Source organism: Myodes glareolus, chromosome X, assembly GCF_982192425.1.
Source record: "Myodes glareolus chromosome X, mMyoGla1.1, whole genome shotgun sequence".
Lineage (NCBI taxonomy): Eukaryota > Metazoa > Chordata > Mammalia > Rodentia > Cricetidae > Myodes > Myodes glareolus.
This window is the reverse complement of record NC_142053.1, coordinates 117,665,991-117,686,768: the sequence shown is the minus strand read 5'-3', so window position 1 is coordinate 117,686,768 and position 20,778 is coordinate 117,665,991. Positions and strand designations below refer to the sequence as shown.

At 40.4% G+C, this 20,778-nt stretch overlaps 1 protein-coding gene across 13 annotated transcripts in view; it reads left to right on the top strand.

Moving 5' to 3' along the window:
- The window catches only part of Sh3kbp1 (SH3 domain containing kinase binding protein 1), a 337,525-nt gene that overhangs the window by 180,626 nt on the left and 136,121 nt on the right, over nt 1-20,778 (top strand). For 5 of the 13 annotated variants that reach the window (XM_085684711.2, XM_085684710.2, XM_085684705.2 and 2 more), the window contains 4 exons: nt 2,361-2,490; nt 3,019-3,075; nt 10,799-10,873; nt 14,483-14,688. In XM_085684711.2, the coding sequence (XP_085540837.1) occupies nt 2,361-2,490; nt 3,019-3,075; nt 10,799-10,873; nt 14,483-14,688 (468 nt within the window). The remainder of the gene's footprint in view (nt 1-2,360; nt 2,491-3,018; nt 3,076-10,798; nt 10,874-14,482; nt 14,689-20,778) is intronic. The other 8 variants (XM_085684713.2, XM_085684707.2, XM_085684712.2 and 5 more) reach the window with 2 other exon arrangements.

The window sequence follows — 20,778 nt, the reverse complement described above, 5'->3', positions numbered from 1 at the left end:
GTGGCAGGGCGAAGATACCTTTGTTTTCCCAGTAGGCAGCTGCTGATCCTACACGTCAGGAATGTTTTCCTGGGGTCTCACACTAGAGCTGCTTAGTAAGAATGGGAATATTTCAGACATCATCAAACTGTGTAGATGGAGTTGGTCCAGCTCCCTTTGCAGCCTGGGATTGTGCCACATATCACTCAGTCGTGAGTCCTGCCCTGGGCTTTTTCTTGCCCTGTGATTCTTGAGAGGAAAGGGGCTATTTTATGGTTCTTTATTTAGAGCTAGCACAAGGACCCCATGCTACAAATCCTGTGACTATTGATAAGCAAACTCACAGCGAATCCTTCCAACTGTCTTAATCCTATCAAAACCCTCTTGAAGGAATAATGCACATCAACCGAGTTGGCATAGAAACATGGAAATGCCAGTCGGTGGAAATTGTGTTAAATGCAGTGAACTGATACTGAATAATCATCAGGGTAGCCATACATGGATGCTGTTGTGTGCATTCTTCCCTTAAGATTCTGTGGCCATGCAAATGTGCCTCCTACTCCACAAATCGCAATCCTGTGCTTTTCTAGCCAGTGTCCTAAATGTACTGCTTCGGTTGTCTCCATCCCCCCTTCCTTAGCTCCTTTCTCCCTTCGGGAATGCCCTGAACATATCTCCCCTAATTGTAGCGACTGTTTCTAATTTCTTAAAGGCCTACCTTAATTTTGATTTATCTTTTCTCAAATTTGTCTTCTATCATCCCAGATCTAGGTGAGCCCATCTGCATGTAACAAGTTTGATTTGCCCTGAGTCACGGTCTTTTTCTCATCTATTTATCCTGTATTGCTAGCCTTAGTCTTTAGTCACACCTTCCTATTTTGGTAGATTGTCACCTTCTTCAACAAAAATAGGTACTTATCATATGTAAACCTGTACCCCCAGATTCTAGCTTAGGACCATAAGGCACATACCTCTAACAGAGCCAAAGGTCATGCTTAATTAAAGATGCCACTTGAGATGTGTTAACCAGCTATGTTAGGCACGTGGAGAAGAGGGTTTATTTTGACAGGAGAAAAAAGGAATGAGTTCATGCAGCTAAGTTTCAGGATAGAGTTTGAACTGGGCTTTGAGTTTTAATTTTCTTTATTATTTGTTTGAATTATTTAAGTTCTTAAATTGTGTTTGGCTTGCATTGGTAATCTATACCTATAGAAAAAAATCCTAAAATCTCTAACTCCTTTTCTATCTTCCCACTTCTTATTGGTAACCTAGTACTTGCTTGGTCTCAAAATGACCTTAGTTTTCCTCCAAGAAGCTAAACCAAATATTCAGACATCTCAAATTTTCCTGACAATCTTTCTTTCACTTGCCCTTAGCTTGTTGATCAAGACCAGTTCACACCTCAAAACTGAAGCTGACTTGTGTGTTCCCACTGCTTTTCCGGTCCAGCACCTATAGTGAGGCTGAAACATTACTGCCCTCTAATAATCCGGTTCTCCCCACATCCCAGAAGGAACCCATAGAAAATCTTTCTACCTTCCAAGCCCTTAGCTCAGAGCTGTTTCTTGTAATTACATTTTTAAAATTTAATTGAAAATAGAATTTTTTTTTTCCTCTCAACTGTCTAGTTTTGGTTATCTTGAAAAACCTTCCACCTTCCCTCTCTTCTCTTCTTCATCTTCCTCCTCCACTCACTCCTCTTCTTCTCCCTCCTTTCTGTTGTTTGTCTGTCGTACTGAAAGTAGAAATTAGGCCTTGTGGATACTACACAGGTATTTGCCTAAGGAGCCACATTTCCAGCCATTTGATATAGCTGTGTAACCCAGGTTGGCCTCACAGGTGCTATTTATCTTGCTTGCTGTATCATCTGAATGATGGAATTACAGATGTGTGCCACCATGCCTGGTTATATTTACAGGTGTTTTTTATTAGTGGTTTTCATAAAACAAAACACATAAAATTACAAAGCAAACTATAGTGAAGTACATGTTAAATAAAAGCAAATTTTAATATAGAAATCTATGTGATACCTTTGTAATACATTGAATCACAAATGCCACCTAGCAGGTATGATTTATACCATTTTAAAGTAGCACAAATAATATTTTGAGGTACTCACAGCATCTGTGATGTGATAGGAAAATATTCATGATTTATTTCATGATGAGTCACAGGTCCTTCTAATACTGGCATGTTACCTATTTTAATAACCAAAGGAAATGGCAAACTTCAGTTAGAAGTTGACGAAAATGAAGTGTTACATTTTGCCCACTTATATTGGGTTCCAGACTAATTCCCTTTTCTGTCTGAATAAGGGCCATGGGACCTACTTTCTATTTCTAACTTGACCTCGTACCTCTGTTCTCTTTGCCTCCATGCAGGTAGAGGAAGGATGGTGGGAAGGTGTACTCAATGGCAAGACTGGAATGTTTCCTTCCAACTTCATCAAGGAGCTGTCGGGGGAGTCGGATGAGCTTGGCATTTCCCAGGATGAGCAGCTGTCCAAGTCAAGTAAGGAAGTCGACTGTACTGAACAGGAGAGGAGACCACTAGGCTCTGCTCTAGCCTCCCTTATGTACCATTGTTATGTGCCAAAGGCCTGTGACAAAAACTTGTGGGTATTTTGTTGCCCAGAGTACCCTGCCCACTGTGATTTAGTAATCTTATCACTGTATAGATGTGGTCTATAGCTATAGGTTCTATATATCTCTGGATAAGTGAATGCCAATCCTCACCCATGGTAGTACTAGCTCCTGGGTGGCACATGTTGCTGTTTTTCCCTGTATTTCTAGAGTGTCATTTCCCATTGAGTTTGTAATTATCTTTTAATGAGATGAGATGATCAGTATTCCCTAGTATCTTCTGATGAACTTGGGGAAAATATAGCAAAATTAGTGGCAAGGTACTGTGTTCAAGATAAATGCATGCCAGTTCCATTGAATATATGACAAGATAGTCAAGAGACCAGGCCTCACTTTGAATGAGAAAGTGGTTCCTTTTGCAATGGTGAGAACAAACTTCAGGTGTGTTTTTCTCCAGGGCCTGAAGGTTTCCTTCCAGCTTCTCTGCTACCCTTTCCAGCTCATGGAGCAAAAGGTCAGGACCGGGAAGCTTTGTTCTCCCAGTCACTAACCCAACTTTCCATGTGGGTGTCTGTGTCTATCTTGTACCATGTTGAGCCAAGGTCAAGGGCATGAATGTTGTAGGAGAATGACCTGTGTCATAGTGGTGTGATGCTACTTGCTGTCTTTCCTACCTGAAAAGAGGAGGACAATCCAGTCTTACCAAAACAATTCTTAAATATTGTCTCTTTCCATTTGGAAAATTGCGATTTAGATAGTATTCTTCTGTTGCCTTGGTATCCCTTTATTCACCCAGCAGTATAATTGGACAAAGGTTTGATTTGGAAGTTGAAGCCATTTCCAGAAAAGTACTTAGGTGACCTTTTTTGCTTGATGTGTCAGCAGTGGCTCTGGGTCATAGAGCCTGCCACACATAGAAGCAACTGTACTGGCTGACTGACTCGGTGTCTGCAGCAGGACCCCTTACTTCCACTTCCAAAGTTCAAGAACCCTCCAGTATTTGGTAACTTTTCACCTATGAGCTGGGCCATGTGGTTTTCCACTACTGTGGCCAGGGAAATGAGTAGAACAATGAGAGTTTATTTTGCCCCCTTCCCTGAATCCACAGTAGAATTTTAGCTGCTCTGGAATCCTCTTTTGTACATTAGAATAGTGTCATGCCTGGTAACTAGGTTCCACATTAACAATGCTGTATCTCTGGAATATTGTAGATTAAATGTGCTTTTTGAGGAAGGTCACGATCAGGTTATTATAATTTTACTTCCATGAAGAAATTAAGTCTAAGTTCCAACAGCAATATTATATATAAACCACCTCATATAGGGAGGTCCTCAGTAAATGATAGGACTCATTATTAAGATGGACTTGGGACATGTGATAGGACTCATTATTAAGATGGACTTGGGACATGACCAGTTAGTGTTTTGCTACTTGTTTTCTCTTTGCTACCGTAGCCACTGTAGCATTTTGACTGCATTTAAAAAGTACCTTGTAATTCTTTTACTGATACAGAGATGGAGATTTGGGGACAACCTCACTGGAAAGTCTTAGCGTCCTACCATCTTAGCTATTTATTCTCAGAAGGGAAGAGTGTCAGGGAATGTACCCCATAGTTTTTGGAACTATTGAAACAAACCGTACCCCAAAATGCATCCCAGGTCATTACCAATGAAAGGTGACTGTGGTGGGCTCCCCTCTCACAGCATGTAGTGCTGGAATTCTTGGTACTTGAAGTTTTGACGGAATGGAATGATCTCAGTCATTCAGCTGTCTTTTACCTACCTGCAGCATCAATTCAATTCCTAGCCTTCTGTTTCAGAACAAGGGAAGACTAGTGGTTTCTGTAGCCATGTTCAGTCCAGCTATCTACTCCTGAGGGGAGTCGAGGTCCCTGGAGAAGCTAACGAGGATGGATGGTTCTGACAAAAAACAAAACAATATTTGCTGTAACCTTCCTGTGTGTACATTTCAGCAAAACAGGTCCCATATCTGCCTGTCTGTATCTATCTATCCCTTTTTGTCTTCTCCTTTATTTCCTTTTTCTATTCTTCATTAATCAAATCTTTTTTGAGCTCCTATAGTTATTAAGGCATTTGTTGATGCCTTGAAGAGTCAGAGACAAATAAGATGCAGATAGGGACCTTGCCCTCAGTCAAGTCATCTTGCAGGAAGGAGGCACACATATCCCCAGAAGTTCAGGAAAGTTCCCTAGGAGCAGCCGTTGGAGGAAGAATGGGGCACAGAGGCAGAGAGGCCAGTCTCTAGTTGGCATTTTCTTTAGGCCATCAACTAGCTCCCAAACTATGACACGGAGACTAATTAGCTTAAGCTTATTTCTAGCTAGCCTTTTTTTTAAAAAACTAAATTAATCCATTTCTATTGATCTATGTGCTGCCCCAAGGCTCATTTACCTCATCTACATCATCCTGCTTTCCTGTTTCCTCCATGTCTGGTTGACTGGTCCCTGCCCTGCCTATCCCTCTGTTGCCTAGCTATTGGCAATTCCGTTCCTTATGAGACCAATCAGGTGCCTTAGGCAGGCAAGGTAAAACAGCAACACATCTTTACATAGTTAAACAAATGTAGCATAAATAAAAGCAATATATCTTTACATAGTTAAAGAAATGCAACACATTTTTACATAGTTCAACAAATTTTCTATTCCACAACACCAGTATCATGGTGATGTGGGTTGTAGTGATCAAAAAGGGATTCATAGAAGAATCGATGTGAGAATAATGTTTTCGTTGCTCTGTGCTGTGGTGGTGTTTTCAGTACTTGTCTATACTCATGATTTGCTTCATCATAAAATTGTGCTAAAATGTATATATAACCAGACCACATTGCTACAGAGAATATTTATATAGGTGGGATTTATCTAAATAGACCTTTGATTTTAGAATGGTCTGCTTATTCTCTTTCTACCCCATTCTCCAGAGAATAGTGTTAGGACGTTGGATATAGTTTACTTTTTTGAAAAAAAAACTTTATTGTTTTGAAGTAATTAAGATCCATAGGAATTTGTAAAAAAATAAACATGAACTTTATGGGGAGGACCCATGTATACTTCACCACCTTCCCCCCGTGATTACACTGCCTCTAATTACAGTAAATGCATATTTGCTTTTGTCCTATAGTTGATAATACAAAATGTAGTTAGTGTACAAATAACATCTAGATTTTTTGTGTTTTATGAGCCAAAATGTACTTTATCAGAGTCTTTGTTTGATCAACCCACTTAATACTCTTTGTAAATAGCAACCAATTTTTCTATAATGATTGTTTAATTACATGACTATGCAGCTAAGTTAAATCCTGATCTTTGTACCATATTTGTAATTTTTAAAGATGTGATATCACATAAATATTCTTTTAAGTGCTGCCAGGTATTAGGAAAATGGTTTTCTTTGTCATTATAGCTAAAATCTGTAGCCTAATATCGATAGAGCATTGTGTACAATATTTCTTGTGCATCTTTGCTTTCCTCATGTACAAGCACTCCTTCCTTTGAATGTGTGCATTCTTATTTGTATACTTTGCAAATAGTATCTGAAGTTATGAGTTTTGTATATTAATAAATGACTCTGATAAAGGAAACATTGGCATTGTCCTTATAAAAGAAACAGTGCCATTGACTACTTGTCACATGTTTGGTGTTTAATAAATTCTTAATTAGCCTATTATTACTCCAAGAAGGCATTTTATCTTGAATGACAGGTAAAAATTTCTACAACTTGCTTTTCATACATTTTTACATATGTCATTTGGTTCATAGCTCCTGTTCAGGGTAATTTGTTCTGCCAAGGACAGTTTTAGCAGTCATATGGGTTGGTCCATAGTTCAGTAGTAATAGAACTTTTTGCATATTTAAATTTGAAAACATTTTTTACCATACTTGCAGCTTGTAACACTTTAGATGTATTTTTTTCAAAAATATTTTTTTAAAAATCCTTAATTATCAATGATTTTGAACATAGGGAAAATATGAATAGTATAAAAAATCCCTTTGTACCTATTGGTCAGTTGATTAGTTCTCAGCCTATGGCTAATTTGTTGACATTATGTCCCTGCACATTCTTGCTCTATTTTATCTTAAAGAAACCACTAGACATTAGATAATTCCACCCATAAATATTTTAATATTTATCAATAAAAGGGTTTCTTAAAATACCATTACCACATGCATACAAAATTGCAGTGATTCCTTAAATAATTCAGCATGTGTTCCATGTTCACTTTCTTCTAATAATCTTTTTTGTGTGGAATTTGTTGACATGAATCTGGCTCCAAATAAGGTACATACACAGTGATGGGTTGACATGTTTTAAATTTCTCTGAATCTATCAATTTCTCCATTATAGGTCCCCCTTCTGTACAATCTAGGGATCTAGGGATGTGAATAGATTAAGATTGTGTGCATATGTGTTTCACATTTTCTTAGGTGGTACTAGATGCTCTACTTGGAGGGTCATGAGATCTGGGTTTCCTTTTGAACTCAGCTGTCACTGATTATCAGTAAGAGGCAATCAGACAGGGCTGACAGAGTGCAGCCCAACAAACTTTTTTTTTTAACGACTGAAATGGACTTCCTCACATCACATAGATAAGCACACACAAAAGGCTTTTAGTAAATTCAGTTGTTCTAAAACAGAACATAGAAACCTTTGCCTCAACAGTGCAAACAGAGTCCTAAGATAGGAGGTGTAGACAGTCATTTTCTGCTTCTTTGGCCTGGCGTCAGATGACAACATTGATGCACAGAGTAATTCCGTCTCAACTGTGGCCTGGCTTATGGCTTAGGAGACCAAAATGACACGCAAGCGTCCTGCACATATTCTGGCATCACCTCCACTACACAAGCAGATCAGCTTCTCACCCAGTAGCTGGTGAATTTCAAACATAACTAAAGTTGCGTTTATTCTTACCCCAATCATAGATGTAGATTAATTGTCTTTTTTACCTATAATTGTGCATTTGTTCCCATTGACTAAATATTGTGAAATGGAGCTAATCGGCAAATATTATAATCACACATTTTCCTGATTCTGGGATTTATTTGGACTTAGTGACAAAAAAATTACATGTGGTTATGATCCAATTTCAGTATATATTTTGACTCAAATTTAAAATATACGTGATCCTTCCATTTTAACAGTTTTGATACTACTTATATTTCAAATAATTGTTGTATAACTGTAATTACTACTTTTTAAAAAACCTTGGGCTGGAGATGTAACTGAGTTTTAGAATGTTTGCCAAGCATGCACAAAACCCTGGATTTGATCCCTGGTACCTGAATAAGCTAGGCATGTTGGCACAAAATTGTAATCCTAGTGTTTGGGGGAGGCGAGTGCAGGAGCATCATAAAGTCAACGTTGTTCTTAGCTATGTAGATTGTTTAAGGCCAGCCTGAAATACATGAGCCCACGACTTAAAAAAAAAAAAAAAAAAAAAAAAAAAAACCTATAGCTACAGGAACATCGTCAATTGTTCCCATAGTCATCTGAGGGATAGAAATTATATTTTTATATGCAACTTCAATTTTCCATTTGAATTGACGCTCCCATTTCCCATTTCTCCAATTTCCTATTTAAAATGTTTAGAATGTGATACTTTGCTGACATGTCAAGCTAAGGCAAGCGTAAGAGTCCTTTTAAGAAAGTGCAGCGAACCACTTCCATGATACCAACATATTTTGAAAAACTGCATTCTGAAGTTTCACCAGACTGTTTTCATTTTTAGTATTTAGTGATGTTGGATTTGTGTTTGTGTTCTATTGGCAATGAATAGCAGTTAACCGATAGATAAAATGGAGTTTTGGGAAAAGCTAGCTGCTAACATACACATAGAGTTTTGTGTCTGAATTTTAAAATTCTTCCCTTCTATAGTGTTTGCTGCCTTCAAGAACTGATATTTAAGTCAATATAGTGACTCATGCCTTTAATCCCAGCACTAGGAAGGCAGAGGCAGGTGGATCTCTGTGAGTTTGAGGCCAGCCTGGTCTACAGAGTGAGTTTCAGGACAACCAAGGCTACACAGAGTAACCCTGCCTATAAAAGCAACAACAACAACAAAAAAAACCCTTATATTTAATGGTCATAGTAAAATATCCCCCTCCAGCAAGATAAACATTGCTCATATGCATAAGCTTTCTGATTGCCTGTCTCTTTTACTCCTCACTCAAGTAAGAGCACCTATGCATCCTTACCCTAGCCTAGCCCAGGTTACCTCTCTGATTGCCTTGCTGCCGGTGGGCAGGGGGACGTTGCAGAGTGGCTTGACGGACAGTCTACATAGCAGGACGATGGTCTGTCGGCCACTGGGATTTTCAGCTCCTCTTGCCGAGCACATGCAAGCCCGGCTGTACTCAGGAGCATCACTGGAATGTTGACTTTTTTCTCTTATTCCTCCTCCTTGCTGCCACTGCGAAGACTGCAGCTATTCATTTGTAGAAGGCCTGTTCCCACACCAGCAGCTGCGCTTTAGGAGTAATGGTGACCTCCTGGAAGTTAAGTAGGGGAAAATTGGTTCGAATAAAACTTAGCTGCTAACTTGCTCTGCTTTTGGCATGGAGCTCCTCAAGAAGCATGTTTGCAAAACTCTGTTGCTTCCCTAGACTGTTCTTCTATAGACAGTGATGATTTTTTTTTGAGATATGACGTCACTTTGCATCTCAAGGCCTGGAACTCAATATGTAGCCCAAGCTGATCTCCAAGGACCCTCCTGCCTCAGCTTTCTGGGCAGCTGAGGTTGCTTACCTTATACTTGGGCCCACACATAGGTAGTGACTTGAATGCCTAGCTTCTGACTCTAATCGGCTGCAGCACATAGGACCCAAAGGGCAGATTTCCAAACCAGGGCATATTTCCATTTCTGTAACACATGGGAATGACAATCTATTTAGAGCATTCTGAAGATTTATAATTGGTGTCATCAATTGAGAGTGGCAAGGCCTAGAAACTGACCCTGCCAGGGGGGTCCTGTTCTGACGGCGGAGTTTGTAAGGCACGAGAGAAGCTGCTCTCTGCCCTTTCAATTATACTCCCTGTTATGCTTTGCCTATGCTTCGCACCTCTCAACTTACTCTGAGAGTATAAGCCTGCCTCCCTGTTTGAGCTGTAACAGAACTCATTTCTTTTAATAATACATTTATTAATTGGGATTATTCTTCAAATCATCTTACCATTTTGTGATAGTCTCTGTGTGGTGTGTGTGTGTGTGTGTGTGTGTGTGTGTGTGTGTGTGTTGGGAAGGTGGGTGGTTATGTGTATACTTAAACTGGAGCAATATATGCTTCTGTGCTCTTCTGAGCCAGTGATATTTGGGCTTTAGCTATGTGTTCAGTGTTATGATAGTGTATCAAAAGTTATGATATTTGATGCTGGATGAGTCCTACGTCCTCAGTGCTTAAGTACAGACTCATTATTGACACAGCAAAACCTCAATTAAGATGTCTCAAGAAATAGGGTTTCTCTGATATCCTTGGTGCTAAACCAAAGCATCCGCTCATTGTTGGTATGGGTGCCACTATTGGTTTCAAATCTCACTGGTAAAATGTCCCCTGTAGTTTGTTCATACCTGGTCTCTCTTGAAGGTGCTGAGAAGTGACAAATCTTCTATTTCCTCATGTTATGATGCTGGGATCCAACCAACTGCCTGTGTGTGCTTAGCAAATAATCTACTACTGAGCCACACCCCTACCCAACAAATTTTCCAAGGATGATTATGCGCCTTGTTTAGAAAACTGGGGCTTGACTTTCAGCTTTTACCATGCGGGGCTCCGGGTATAAAAGACAGAGGCAGAAAGGCCAGCTCTGTTTTGTGTAGGTCATACTCTCCAAAGAGAAGAGTGTGCTCGCCCACTGAGCTACTGGAATAATCCTGTGAATTGGATTCTCTCTGATTAATTGAGGTTTTCCTATTCTTAAGTTAAAATATGAAATGACTTCCGAGTTTTAACTGGGCATAACATACATGCCAGACATTTTAGAGGCAAGCCCCGAATTTGGCTCTTTCTTGCCATTGTGGTCACATGGGGACTTTGGGCTCATTCTGTAACATTCTGAAACTCTGCCTAATGGTCTTTAATTAATTGCATGGATGAAACTCTTGCAGTGGAGTCACAGAAGGCAAGTTCAGTTAAAGACTCTTCTTCTTCCTTCTTTTGCCATCATTTGCTCCCCTCTGCCCCGTGTCTTGTTTTTCTCTCCCCCTTCTCTTCTCTCATTCACTGTCAGGAAAGACTACCTTTGAAGGGACAATTCTGTACCGTGCTGCGCCGGGAAAGACGGAGGGCCACAGACGCTATTACAGTGAGTGACCTTAAGCAGGAGGCAATCATAAAGATAAGATCTGGGCACCTGTGGCTTTTGATGCAGCTGTGCTTCTCCTGAGCTGTCCGCGCTTATGCCAGGTGTCTGTGAATTTCTAAACCAAGGACATGGGCTTATTTGCCTGCAATAAGTGCCATTTCCTTGGTGTGGGCTACAAGAGCATTCTCCCCACCAACCCTGGTGCTGTCTTGCTCGCTTTCTGCCTTTCTCATGTGTATGGCATATGTGCATGAACCATGCGTGCAGAGAAGGGAGCAGTAGCTTTTGTCATGGCAGTGGAAGATGGCTTCTGGCGGAGACATCAACCTCACCTAGCTACTGCTTCTTCCAAATGGGTCATTCGTCCTTTGTGTGGTTCAAAGAAAGAAAATTTTGGCATGGAAGTCCATGCCAGATACAGTGTCTTGCTTTGCTCATCCAGCTAATCACCACACGGCAGACTTCTTTTGGCAGGACCATGGGCAGCCATTTGTTTTATAAAATAAGGCTGCCAGAAGTTGAAGAAATGAGATGTATGAATTGATTTCATGATGCCCGTAGAACAGTTCCTGTTACGTCACAAGCACTACAAATGGATGTGTCAAATTAAAAACGATCAGAAACTGATGGGTGCTGAAGCGAGGGTGAATTGTACCTCATTGGACAGTCATGGGACTAGCAGAAGCAAATTTGAGGGGGCTTTGCTCTGTTTGCATCGGGAGGGAAGAATATTCACTGTGGTGTACATATATTCATATCCATGAACTATATACATACATGTGATGAAAGAGGTTCAGACAGGAGCACCAGAACTGCCCTCAAACACTTGAAGTGAAGGTATATTTCTTTGTGTTTCACTCCGAACAAGTGCACAATTCCACTGCATATGACTTAGCCTGCAGTGGGCTCCTTGTGCTCAGCGGGGAGAGCTGACCTTGTTCATCTCCATGCCCTGCCCTGACCAGGTATCTGGAAGTCACACCAGTGCGTAATGCCGAAGTGCTAAAGTCATTTCCAAACCCTCATACCTTTTTACACTACCTCTTCATGGAGCAATAATGTGCCCTTTATAAAATGGCCCTAGCCTCCATTCCACTTGGTAGGTCGAGCTGCCTGAGAGTGCCATCTAGCATTTGGAATATGATATGGGGACATTTTATAAGAAGATACCCATGATAGTCACAAGTAACCAAAAGAAGAAATGCCCAACACATGAAAATAAAGTCACCTTTCTTTCCTTCCAAGGAAAAGAACTAGATTTTTGAGTTATTACATCAATGCAAACATTTAGCTGTATAATTTACATTCTTAAAAATTATAGAATCAGGCTGCCAGAATTTCTGGAAGAAAAATCTGCCGTGTGTTTCCTTCCCAAGCCATGCTTGTCTGGCTGAATGACTGTGCCTCTATTCCCTGTATAATAGACATTTTCTTACAAATACTAACATGAAGTTACTAAGATGAGCCTGAAGGCTGCAAATCCCTACAAGCGGAAACTTGCTGAAATTAGGGTGGCAGTGAAGACCAGGTTACAGCTGTAGCTAATGGCGAACTACAGAAGAACCCCCTGAATTCCTCTTTCTGAAGAACAGATACTGTCTGTTCCATATGTCCTGCTGCCTTCTGGTGGAGGTAGAGGAAGAGGTGGAGGTGGTGGTGGTGGGTGGTGGTGGTGGTCGTGGTGGTTGTGGTGGTTGTGGTGGTGGGGGTGGAGGAGGTGGTGGGAGTGGTGGTGGCGGCGGAGGAGGTGGTGGTGGTACTAGGTGATGGAAGGTGATGTGGTTTCTTTACACTGTTTCTTTATTTCACCCTCAATGGTTCTTTCCAAACATGAAAAGAATATGCAAGCCATTTATCACATAGAAAGAATCCATACAGCAAAATAAGAGCATGTTAAAGGGGAATGACACAATATTTAGACTCCAAAATTATATCTCCAGCAGGGGTAGTCCCGGAAACAATGAATAGATAAACATACGAATAGATAGCTAATCCAGGGGTTCTCCGTGTTTGTACACACCAATCGGGTCCTGTGAAGTGCAGCTGGCCCCCTCCTTATTATGGCCTCGATTTTTGTTCATAAATGCTGTGCTTTAGGTAACTAAAATATGCGCCAGCTATCTTCCTCCCTCCCCACCCTTGGCTTAGAAATACTACTTTATGGAAAATGAATGGCAGCATTAAAGGAAACCATTGTTTTCTAAGGCTTTGATTCCGAGTGCTGTTAGTAATCTGTAATGACCTTTCTATATTTTATGTTTGCATTTAACAGTTTCTCTTTGCTCTGAGACTTCCTCACTTAAATGACTTCAACATTTTATGATATTCTGTGTGAACGATTATTTGGTGTATCATTTCGATGGACTAGGTAGCCACAGGAAGCTAATGTACAGCTGGCCACTAGCAAAAGAAATTTAATGGCATTCTTGCACCTCAAGGGCATTGTTGTGGTCAGGAGATAGAGAATAAATGGTCAAAAGCTGCCCTACACATCTAGAACCTTAGAGATATGGTTTAGTGACAAAATTAAGTATTCCAAAAAAATATTCCTTGAACCCTTCTATTTGCTGGCATAATTGATATCCTGACCACTAAAGGAAGAATATATACACAGAAATTAACAGACTCAAATAGGCTCTTCTTTTTAGGAACATGCATGTGGGCAGAGCCTAGGGAACAAGCGTCTGGGGAGGTAATTTTTTTGAGTGTCTTGCTGATAACTCTATTATATTCCTCCCAACATATGGCACAAGAGGTTAAAGGGAGAGTGTCGTGTCCCCAGTGTTTTCCTTGGAAAAGAATACAGCTTTGGGAAGATGGTGGTTAGAGGAAAGAGGAAGAGTCATAGGGTTGGGATTCTGGCCTCTGGAAAGGCAGTTTTTGTTCTGTCTTTAACAAACACCATCATCTTGCTAAGAAACACGTCTCAATGTCGAGTTCGGTTTAATGCTTTCTTAGAGGAACATGCCTGCATGCATTTGTTCCTTGTGAAGCCATCCAAAGAGATTTAAGGCTTTGGCAGTCATAATTTTGTGTGGTTTAATTGCTAATTTGCTTGAATCATTTTTAGCTTTACAGTTTCCCTTTAGGAAATGTTAGTTTCATTGCTAATTGCTAATTGACATGAATCAGAAAATTTAGAGGTACAGTATGTGGTACTTACTGAGTGGGAAGGCCAGGTATGGGTGGCAAGGATGGGTATTAACAGAAACCATAGGTAAAAATTTTGGATCAGAACCAGGCTTTGGCTGAAGCATGTCAGATGTCACATGTACAGCGAGATCAGCATGAAATTAGAATTTCTGAAAAATTATTTTGAATCAATGCTTAAAAATAGAGGAGGAGGGGGAGTAGGGGGAGTGGGAGGGTGTTGGGAGGAGGGGCGGAAATAGAAACTTTTATAAATTAATAAACTTTTATAAAAAATAAAGTCTGGGGATAGGAAGACCAAGCAAAGCTCTGAGACAGCCTGAGTCAGCATACTCAGTGCCCCGAGTGTAGAAGCCCAGTCCCACCCCGAGAGATGGCTTCTGGCCGGCTGGGAAGTTCTTTATTGTGGCCTCTGGCTGATTTCTGAGCTCTTTCTCTCCTCATCCCCACTGTTGACAGGCTTAAGAGAAACCACAGGCTCCGAGAGCGATGGGGGTGATTCAAGCAGTACCAAGTCCGAAGGTGCCAACGGGACAGTGGCAACTGTAGCCATCCAGCCCAAGAAAGTCAAAGGAGTGGGCTTTGGAGATATCTTCAAAGACAAGCCAATTAAACTAAGACCAAGGTCAATCGAAGTAGAAAATGACTTCCTGCCAGTAGAAAAGGTATGTTGGACAATTTCTGTTTGACTTCATTTTACTGCGGAACATCCAAATGTAGGTTGTGGGCTTTGGCTTCATGACATCAGTGCCTGTTTTGCTTGATGTTTGCCATCCCTCCTTTGCGTTCCCCTCCTCTGCAGGAATGGCTTTCCTGCTGCTTCCTTCTTACCACGTATGTGCTGGGCAGCTTTCCATAACTATAACAGAATAACTTGAGTCTACGGTAGGACAAAATGGCTTACCTCATGAGCTGGAGAGCAGAGACGGGGTAGGACTGGGATCCTATAATCTCCTTTAAGGGCACATGGCCAGTGATCTATGGACCTTACACCAGCTCTCACACCTCAAAGATTTTACAAGCTCCTGACGGTACTACCCTGGGCATCAAGTCTAACACAGAGAACTTCAGAGGACTTTCAGGATTATATATATATATCTCCTTTAAAGAATGTTTCTCAGGATGACTTTTCAAATGGTTCAACACTTTTTCATCTCCTTTCCAGAGAAGCCCCTTCTCATACCTAGGCTCAGCTAAATATATGACCCTGACAGCCCTCAGATACCCTAAAATATCTCTAAATGCTCTGTGCTCAAGTGTGTTGATTGTGTTTATGTGGCAGAGAAAAGCAATTGTGTGAATTTTTTTCCCTAAGAGGTAGAAACACTTTCAGACTGCTGAATGGAAGTCTCCTGTATGTGCACAGGAGTGATGGAGACAGCTTGTGTTCTGACTCCCTGGGTTGCTCCCATCAGGAAGCTAGCTTTTTTCTTCTGCTTCTGGTTCTGGGCTGGTGAGAAGCAGACAGCATGTTGCTGCTGAGTACACGGTTGCTATGGCAACACACCCAGAGCCATAGCTCTGTGGCTACCGCTGACGTCTACTGTGGTATACTTCTGAGCATCATAGCCTTGCTTGGGAGTTGATAAATACAGTGGAATTTTCCAAATTATAATAAGCTACACTCGTGCTGTGCTTAAGAAATGTTTGTTAATTTGATTTCATGTTAAGTTTTTTGCTTTGACTCTTGTGCCAACAGGTTTGGGATAGGTTACTGGCAACATTTCTAATTTAGGTCTATCATTGGATTGTGGCTTTCTTTTTTTTTTCAGTGAGGTCAAATTTTAAAGGTCACGTCAGCATCGGCAGCTGTTGTGCCAGCAAGCATTAGAACAGTTTCTATGGGGTGGGGGACATTTTGGACATTTAGTGCCTTAGAGGAAAGGTACAGAGGGAGAAACTGGAACATGCTTCACTTAAACTGTTCCTTTGGTGAAGTGTCATGGAACCACTATTGCTTTTTCCGTGATCAATATGTGATGTTGCCTGTGATCTGAAAACTATGTTGTTAGTGTCGGAACTTGTGATCACAGTTTGAATCTGGCCACATTCAGATTCCATGAAGGAGCTACAAAAAGTGAGTACCCGTCTTGACAAGGAATGATGGGTGGAGTTTTTCTCCATTTTGAAAAGAATATGATCATTGACTCAATCAAGGTGACATGATGTGTATGTGCGCGGCTTATTATTGCTATTAATAATATTCGTTTTAGGTGACAATAATATATTGAGTTATTAATGGTGACATCAGTGTCAAACATAAACATTTTTCTTTGTGTGTATGTGTATATACAGATATGTGCGTGTGGAGAAATCTCATGTTGATGTCAGAAATCTAACTCTTTCCTCTCCACCATAGTCATGGAGTCAGGGCTTATCAGTCAAATCCAGAGCTTAAAAATATGGCAAATCTCACTAGCCAGCATGCTTTTCAGATCCCTGCTTTCTGAGGCTAGAGTTGCAGGCAAGTGGCTAGCTACACCCACTCAACTTTTATGAGGGTTCTAGGGATCTGAACTCCAATCCTCTTGCTTGTGTGGCAAGTGCTTTAAGTGACAAGACATTTCCTTTGCCCCGCTTATTAATTCTTGAGATGAGATCTCACTGTGTGACCTTGCAACTTCTGGGCTTAATTAAACACCTGGCCCAGCCCCCTAAGACTATAGGTATGTGTACCTTCTTTCGAACTACTCCCGAGTTTATATGTCTTAGCACATTTCTTTCAAGAATAACAGAACTTTATGCTTGCCTCTCTGTGATTTCCACCTAGAGATTCTAATTCCTATCAGCTTATCCAAACCCTCCAAACACCCTCCTCCGTCCACAACTTTCCCCATCTCAGATGAAGGCAGTGCCATCTCTCTTCCCTGTTATTCCCTTGAGGTTGTGTCTGACTAATTGATCACCTCTGCCTAACTATGTCTAGCATCTGTCTCCCTGTAACTCGTCACCCTAATAGGGCTCTTTGTTTCTTCTCACAGTTGTGCAGTGTATACGCGGCACGTAGTTGTGAAAGGTAGAGTGTTTTAAAATGCATCAACATGATGCTTTGGAGATTGCAGACATCTGTAGAGTGAGGGAGCTGGATGGAACAATAGAGCAGGTGCACACTTGAAAATAAACAGTTGTGTGCTTAACTATTTCTTTGTGAAATACTGTGTTGGTGACACGGAACAAGAACTTTATAAGAGTTATCTACTAGAAAGGTATATGTGTGTGTGTATGTGGGTGTATGTGCATATATCCTGATTCCTGATTGCTTGCAGAGTGAAACCATGCTCTAGAAGTTTCCATAATCCAGTGTGAAGCCTTGGGAGCAAACATAAACCTCCCAGCTTGCTTGGGTGGCTGCAGGCAATGTTTCCAGCATCTGAGATGATTTAAAACTATCTCTTCTCCCTGTTGTTGGTGCAATGGTAGTTGCATAAATTTATGGAGCCATTATGTTATTACACAATCTGGCTTGAGAGCCGATGAGTGTGATCCTTTTTTATTAATGTACAACCTGGTTCTTTTCACTTTTGAGATGATTTTGTATTCAATATTTATGTTTAAAGAAGAAGGTTTCCCTTTAAAATAGGGCTTGCTGCTTTGATTTTGTGGAAGTAAATTGGATCTTGCATGACAATTTGGTATGTGAAGCCAAGCATGTCTCCCACTTAAGGTGGAACGGTTGATCTTCTGACATGGCTGATTTGATAGTTTGCATGAAGACGGGATCTCACAAAGACACCTCTCTCTCTCTCTCTCTCTCTCTCTCTCTGTGTGTGTGTGTGTGTGTGTGTGTGTGTGTGTGTGTGTGTGTGTGTGCGTGTGCGTGTGTGCATGTGTGTGGTGTACAGGGTTTCCTTACTGAACCTAGAGTTCACTTGTTGACCAGTTTGACTGCTCAATAAGCTCCCTGTATTTATCTGTCTCTGCCTCCCAGTGGTGGGGTTATGGATGTGTGCTGCCAGGTCTGATTTTTAAGTGGGTACTGGATAGCTGAACTCAGGTCCCTATGCTTGCATGGCAGACGTCTTACCAACTGAACCATCTTCCAAGTTCCTGTATGTCTGTTTAATCTGTAACACTTGCTGCTAATGATTAGATTGTATATTAGGGGAGGTACTTAATAATAGCTCTTTACCAACCCTGAAAAAAAGGAATAGTGAAACCAGGTTTGATGCTATACACCTTAATCCAAGCATTCAGGAGACTGAGGCAGGATAATTGAAAATTCAAAGCCAGCCTAATATATTAAGCCAGCTCTAGTCATCCTGGGTTATATAGAGACCTTGTCCCAAAACAACAAACTAACCAGCTAACAAAAAAAACCAGTGAATATTTTAACTTTTGCTTGTCTTATTAAAATATAAGGAGGAACCATATATATCTTTTTAATGCTACAAAATGGATATACCTGTGCACAATTTGTATAATGTACCATCTAACTGGAATATTTACAAATGAAATGGTGTAGAAGAGACAAGATTAGTGGTGATTGATAATTTCTTTGTGTTTTATGAAGCTGGGTTTCTTGTAGATCAAGCCAAATTCAAATTTTTGGATAGCCAAGGATGACCTTGAACTTCTGATCCTTTCTGATGCTTCCACTTTTCAAGTGCTAGGATTGCAGGTATATGCTAAGTTGTTGAAAGCAAGTGTTACATACATGGGAGTTTGATATGTGCTCTGGTTTTGTGTATATTAGAAATTCCTTTAGTAGAGATTATAGGAAAGGAAACTTTTGGGGAAATGTTTCCATTTAAATTAAGATTAGGTTTAAGTGTTACTATATCAATAGGACCTGGAGAGACTGCTTAGCAGTATTGGGCACTTATTGGTGAGTCACTTGGATGATTGGTGTCTACTGAACACTTAGGTAAAGGAGTGGCAGATGTTACAACACTTGTAAATAAGCTGCATGTATTTGGATGAGGCCCAGGACCTAACTTGGTATGGCTTTTTATACAGAATGGTCCTTGTTTTTGGTGCCAACTTATTCCATGTATGGACTCTATAGTCATGACTAATTTTGGTTCTCCTAATCATTTTGGAGCCAGTCTTTTTTGCCATGTTGGAAAAGATATATTGAAGTATTGTTGTTTGGCAGGTTGGTAGTATATAATGTCTCTTACACAGAAACATTTTAAGGGCCTCTTTTCCCAGGCTTTCCTAGTTTAGCTGATTCCCATTAGTGATTTCTGACATTCTTTTCTTGAAAGGATTTTGTTTTCTATATTTTTACTAGGCTTTATTTGTGGCAGACTCTTTTTCAACTCCCATCAGTTTGAATCTCATTTATGGAATTGCAGTCACTCAAATTAACGCCTTTATGGTATCAACATTGAAGCATTTGTTTGTGGCAGAGAATTGAAATTTAAATTGTATGTAAATGGAGTCATAAATCAATTGTTTCAATCAGCCAAATTGCAGTTAAGAGAATTTTAATATTTTCATTCACATCTCTGTTAGTCTTTTTATCCATTCTAGTAAAAATTCATTAAATTTTATAGTAGTATTAAACACTATAAGTACCAGGTGACAATCTTAGCTGGGTAAGGTGATCCATGCCTGTATTCCCAGTACAGCAGAAGCAGAGGCAGGGGATCACTGCAGATTAAAGGCCAGCTCGGTTTATATAATTTCTAGGCCATCCAGTGCTACATAGCAAGACCCTATCTCAAAGTAATGATCTCTGTTGAAATAAGGGATTTGGAACCAAGAAGATGGCTCAGCAGGCATAGGCCCTGCCATTAAGCTTAATGAGTTGAAGACCCACATGGTGGAAGAAGATAACTCAGCCCTTTAAGCTGTCCGCTGACCTCCATACAATGTGCTATGGCATTTGCATCTCTCTCTCTCTCTCTCTCTCTCTCTCTCACTTGTACATGCCCTCAATCTTTCCCTCCCTCTAAATATAAATTTAAAAATAAAAGTCTTAGTTACTTTTCTATTGATGTGATAAGATACCACAACGAAGTCAATTTATAGAAGGAGGAGTTCGTTTGGGACTTAAAGTTTAGAGGGCAAACCCATGACTGTCATGGTGGGGATCATGACAGCAGTTAGGCAGGTATGGTACTGGAATAGTAGCTGAGAACGTACGTCTTGATCCTCATGCAGGAGGCAGAGAACATTAACTAACAATGATGTGGTCTTTTGAAACCCAGTGACATATCCCCCTTTAACAAGAACACACCTCTTCCCAAGTAGTTCCACAAACTGGCAACCAAGTATTCAAACATATGAGCCTATAGGGACCCTTTTCATTAAAACCACCATAATCTCCAATACTTTGAAGAGAAAAAAGCTCTGTCGAGCACCAGGAACTAATATATTCTTTGACTAAAAAAAAAAAAAAAAAAAAAAAAAAAAAAAAAAAAAACACAGCAGAATAATATGTTAAAAATCATCTAAGACTTAAACTATTGGATATTCCTTATTTGGATGGAAAGATAACATTATATGACATCTTTAGGGTATTGGAAATTCCATGGCTTTCACTGGAGTATTATGATGCACACTGTTTAAATAAAGCATGTGGGGTTTCCAGACTTCAGTTTATTTATTCCCATTGTATCCATATTTCCTTGTCTAGGAAGAGTGGAGGAGGGGTTGGTAAGGAATTGGAAACAGTGTTACAGGATTATTTTTAAATTATTATTTTCAATCGTGTGTGTGTGTGTGTGTGTGCATGCATGCGTGTGTGCATGCACACTCTCTCATGAGCCATTTGCCCTATGTGAATGCAGGTGCCCATGGAAGTCGTA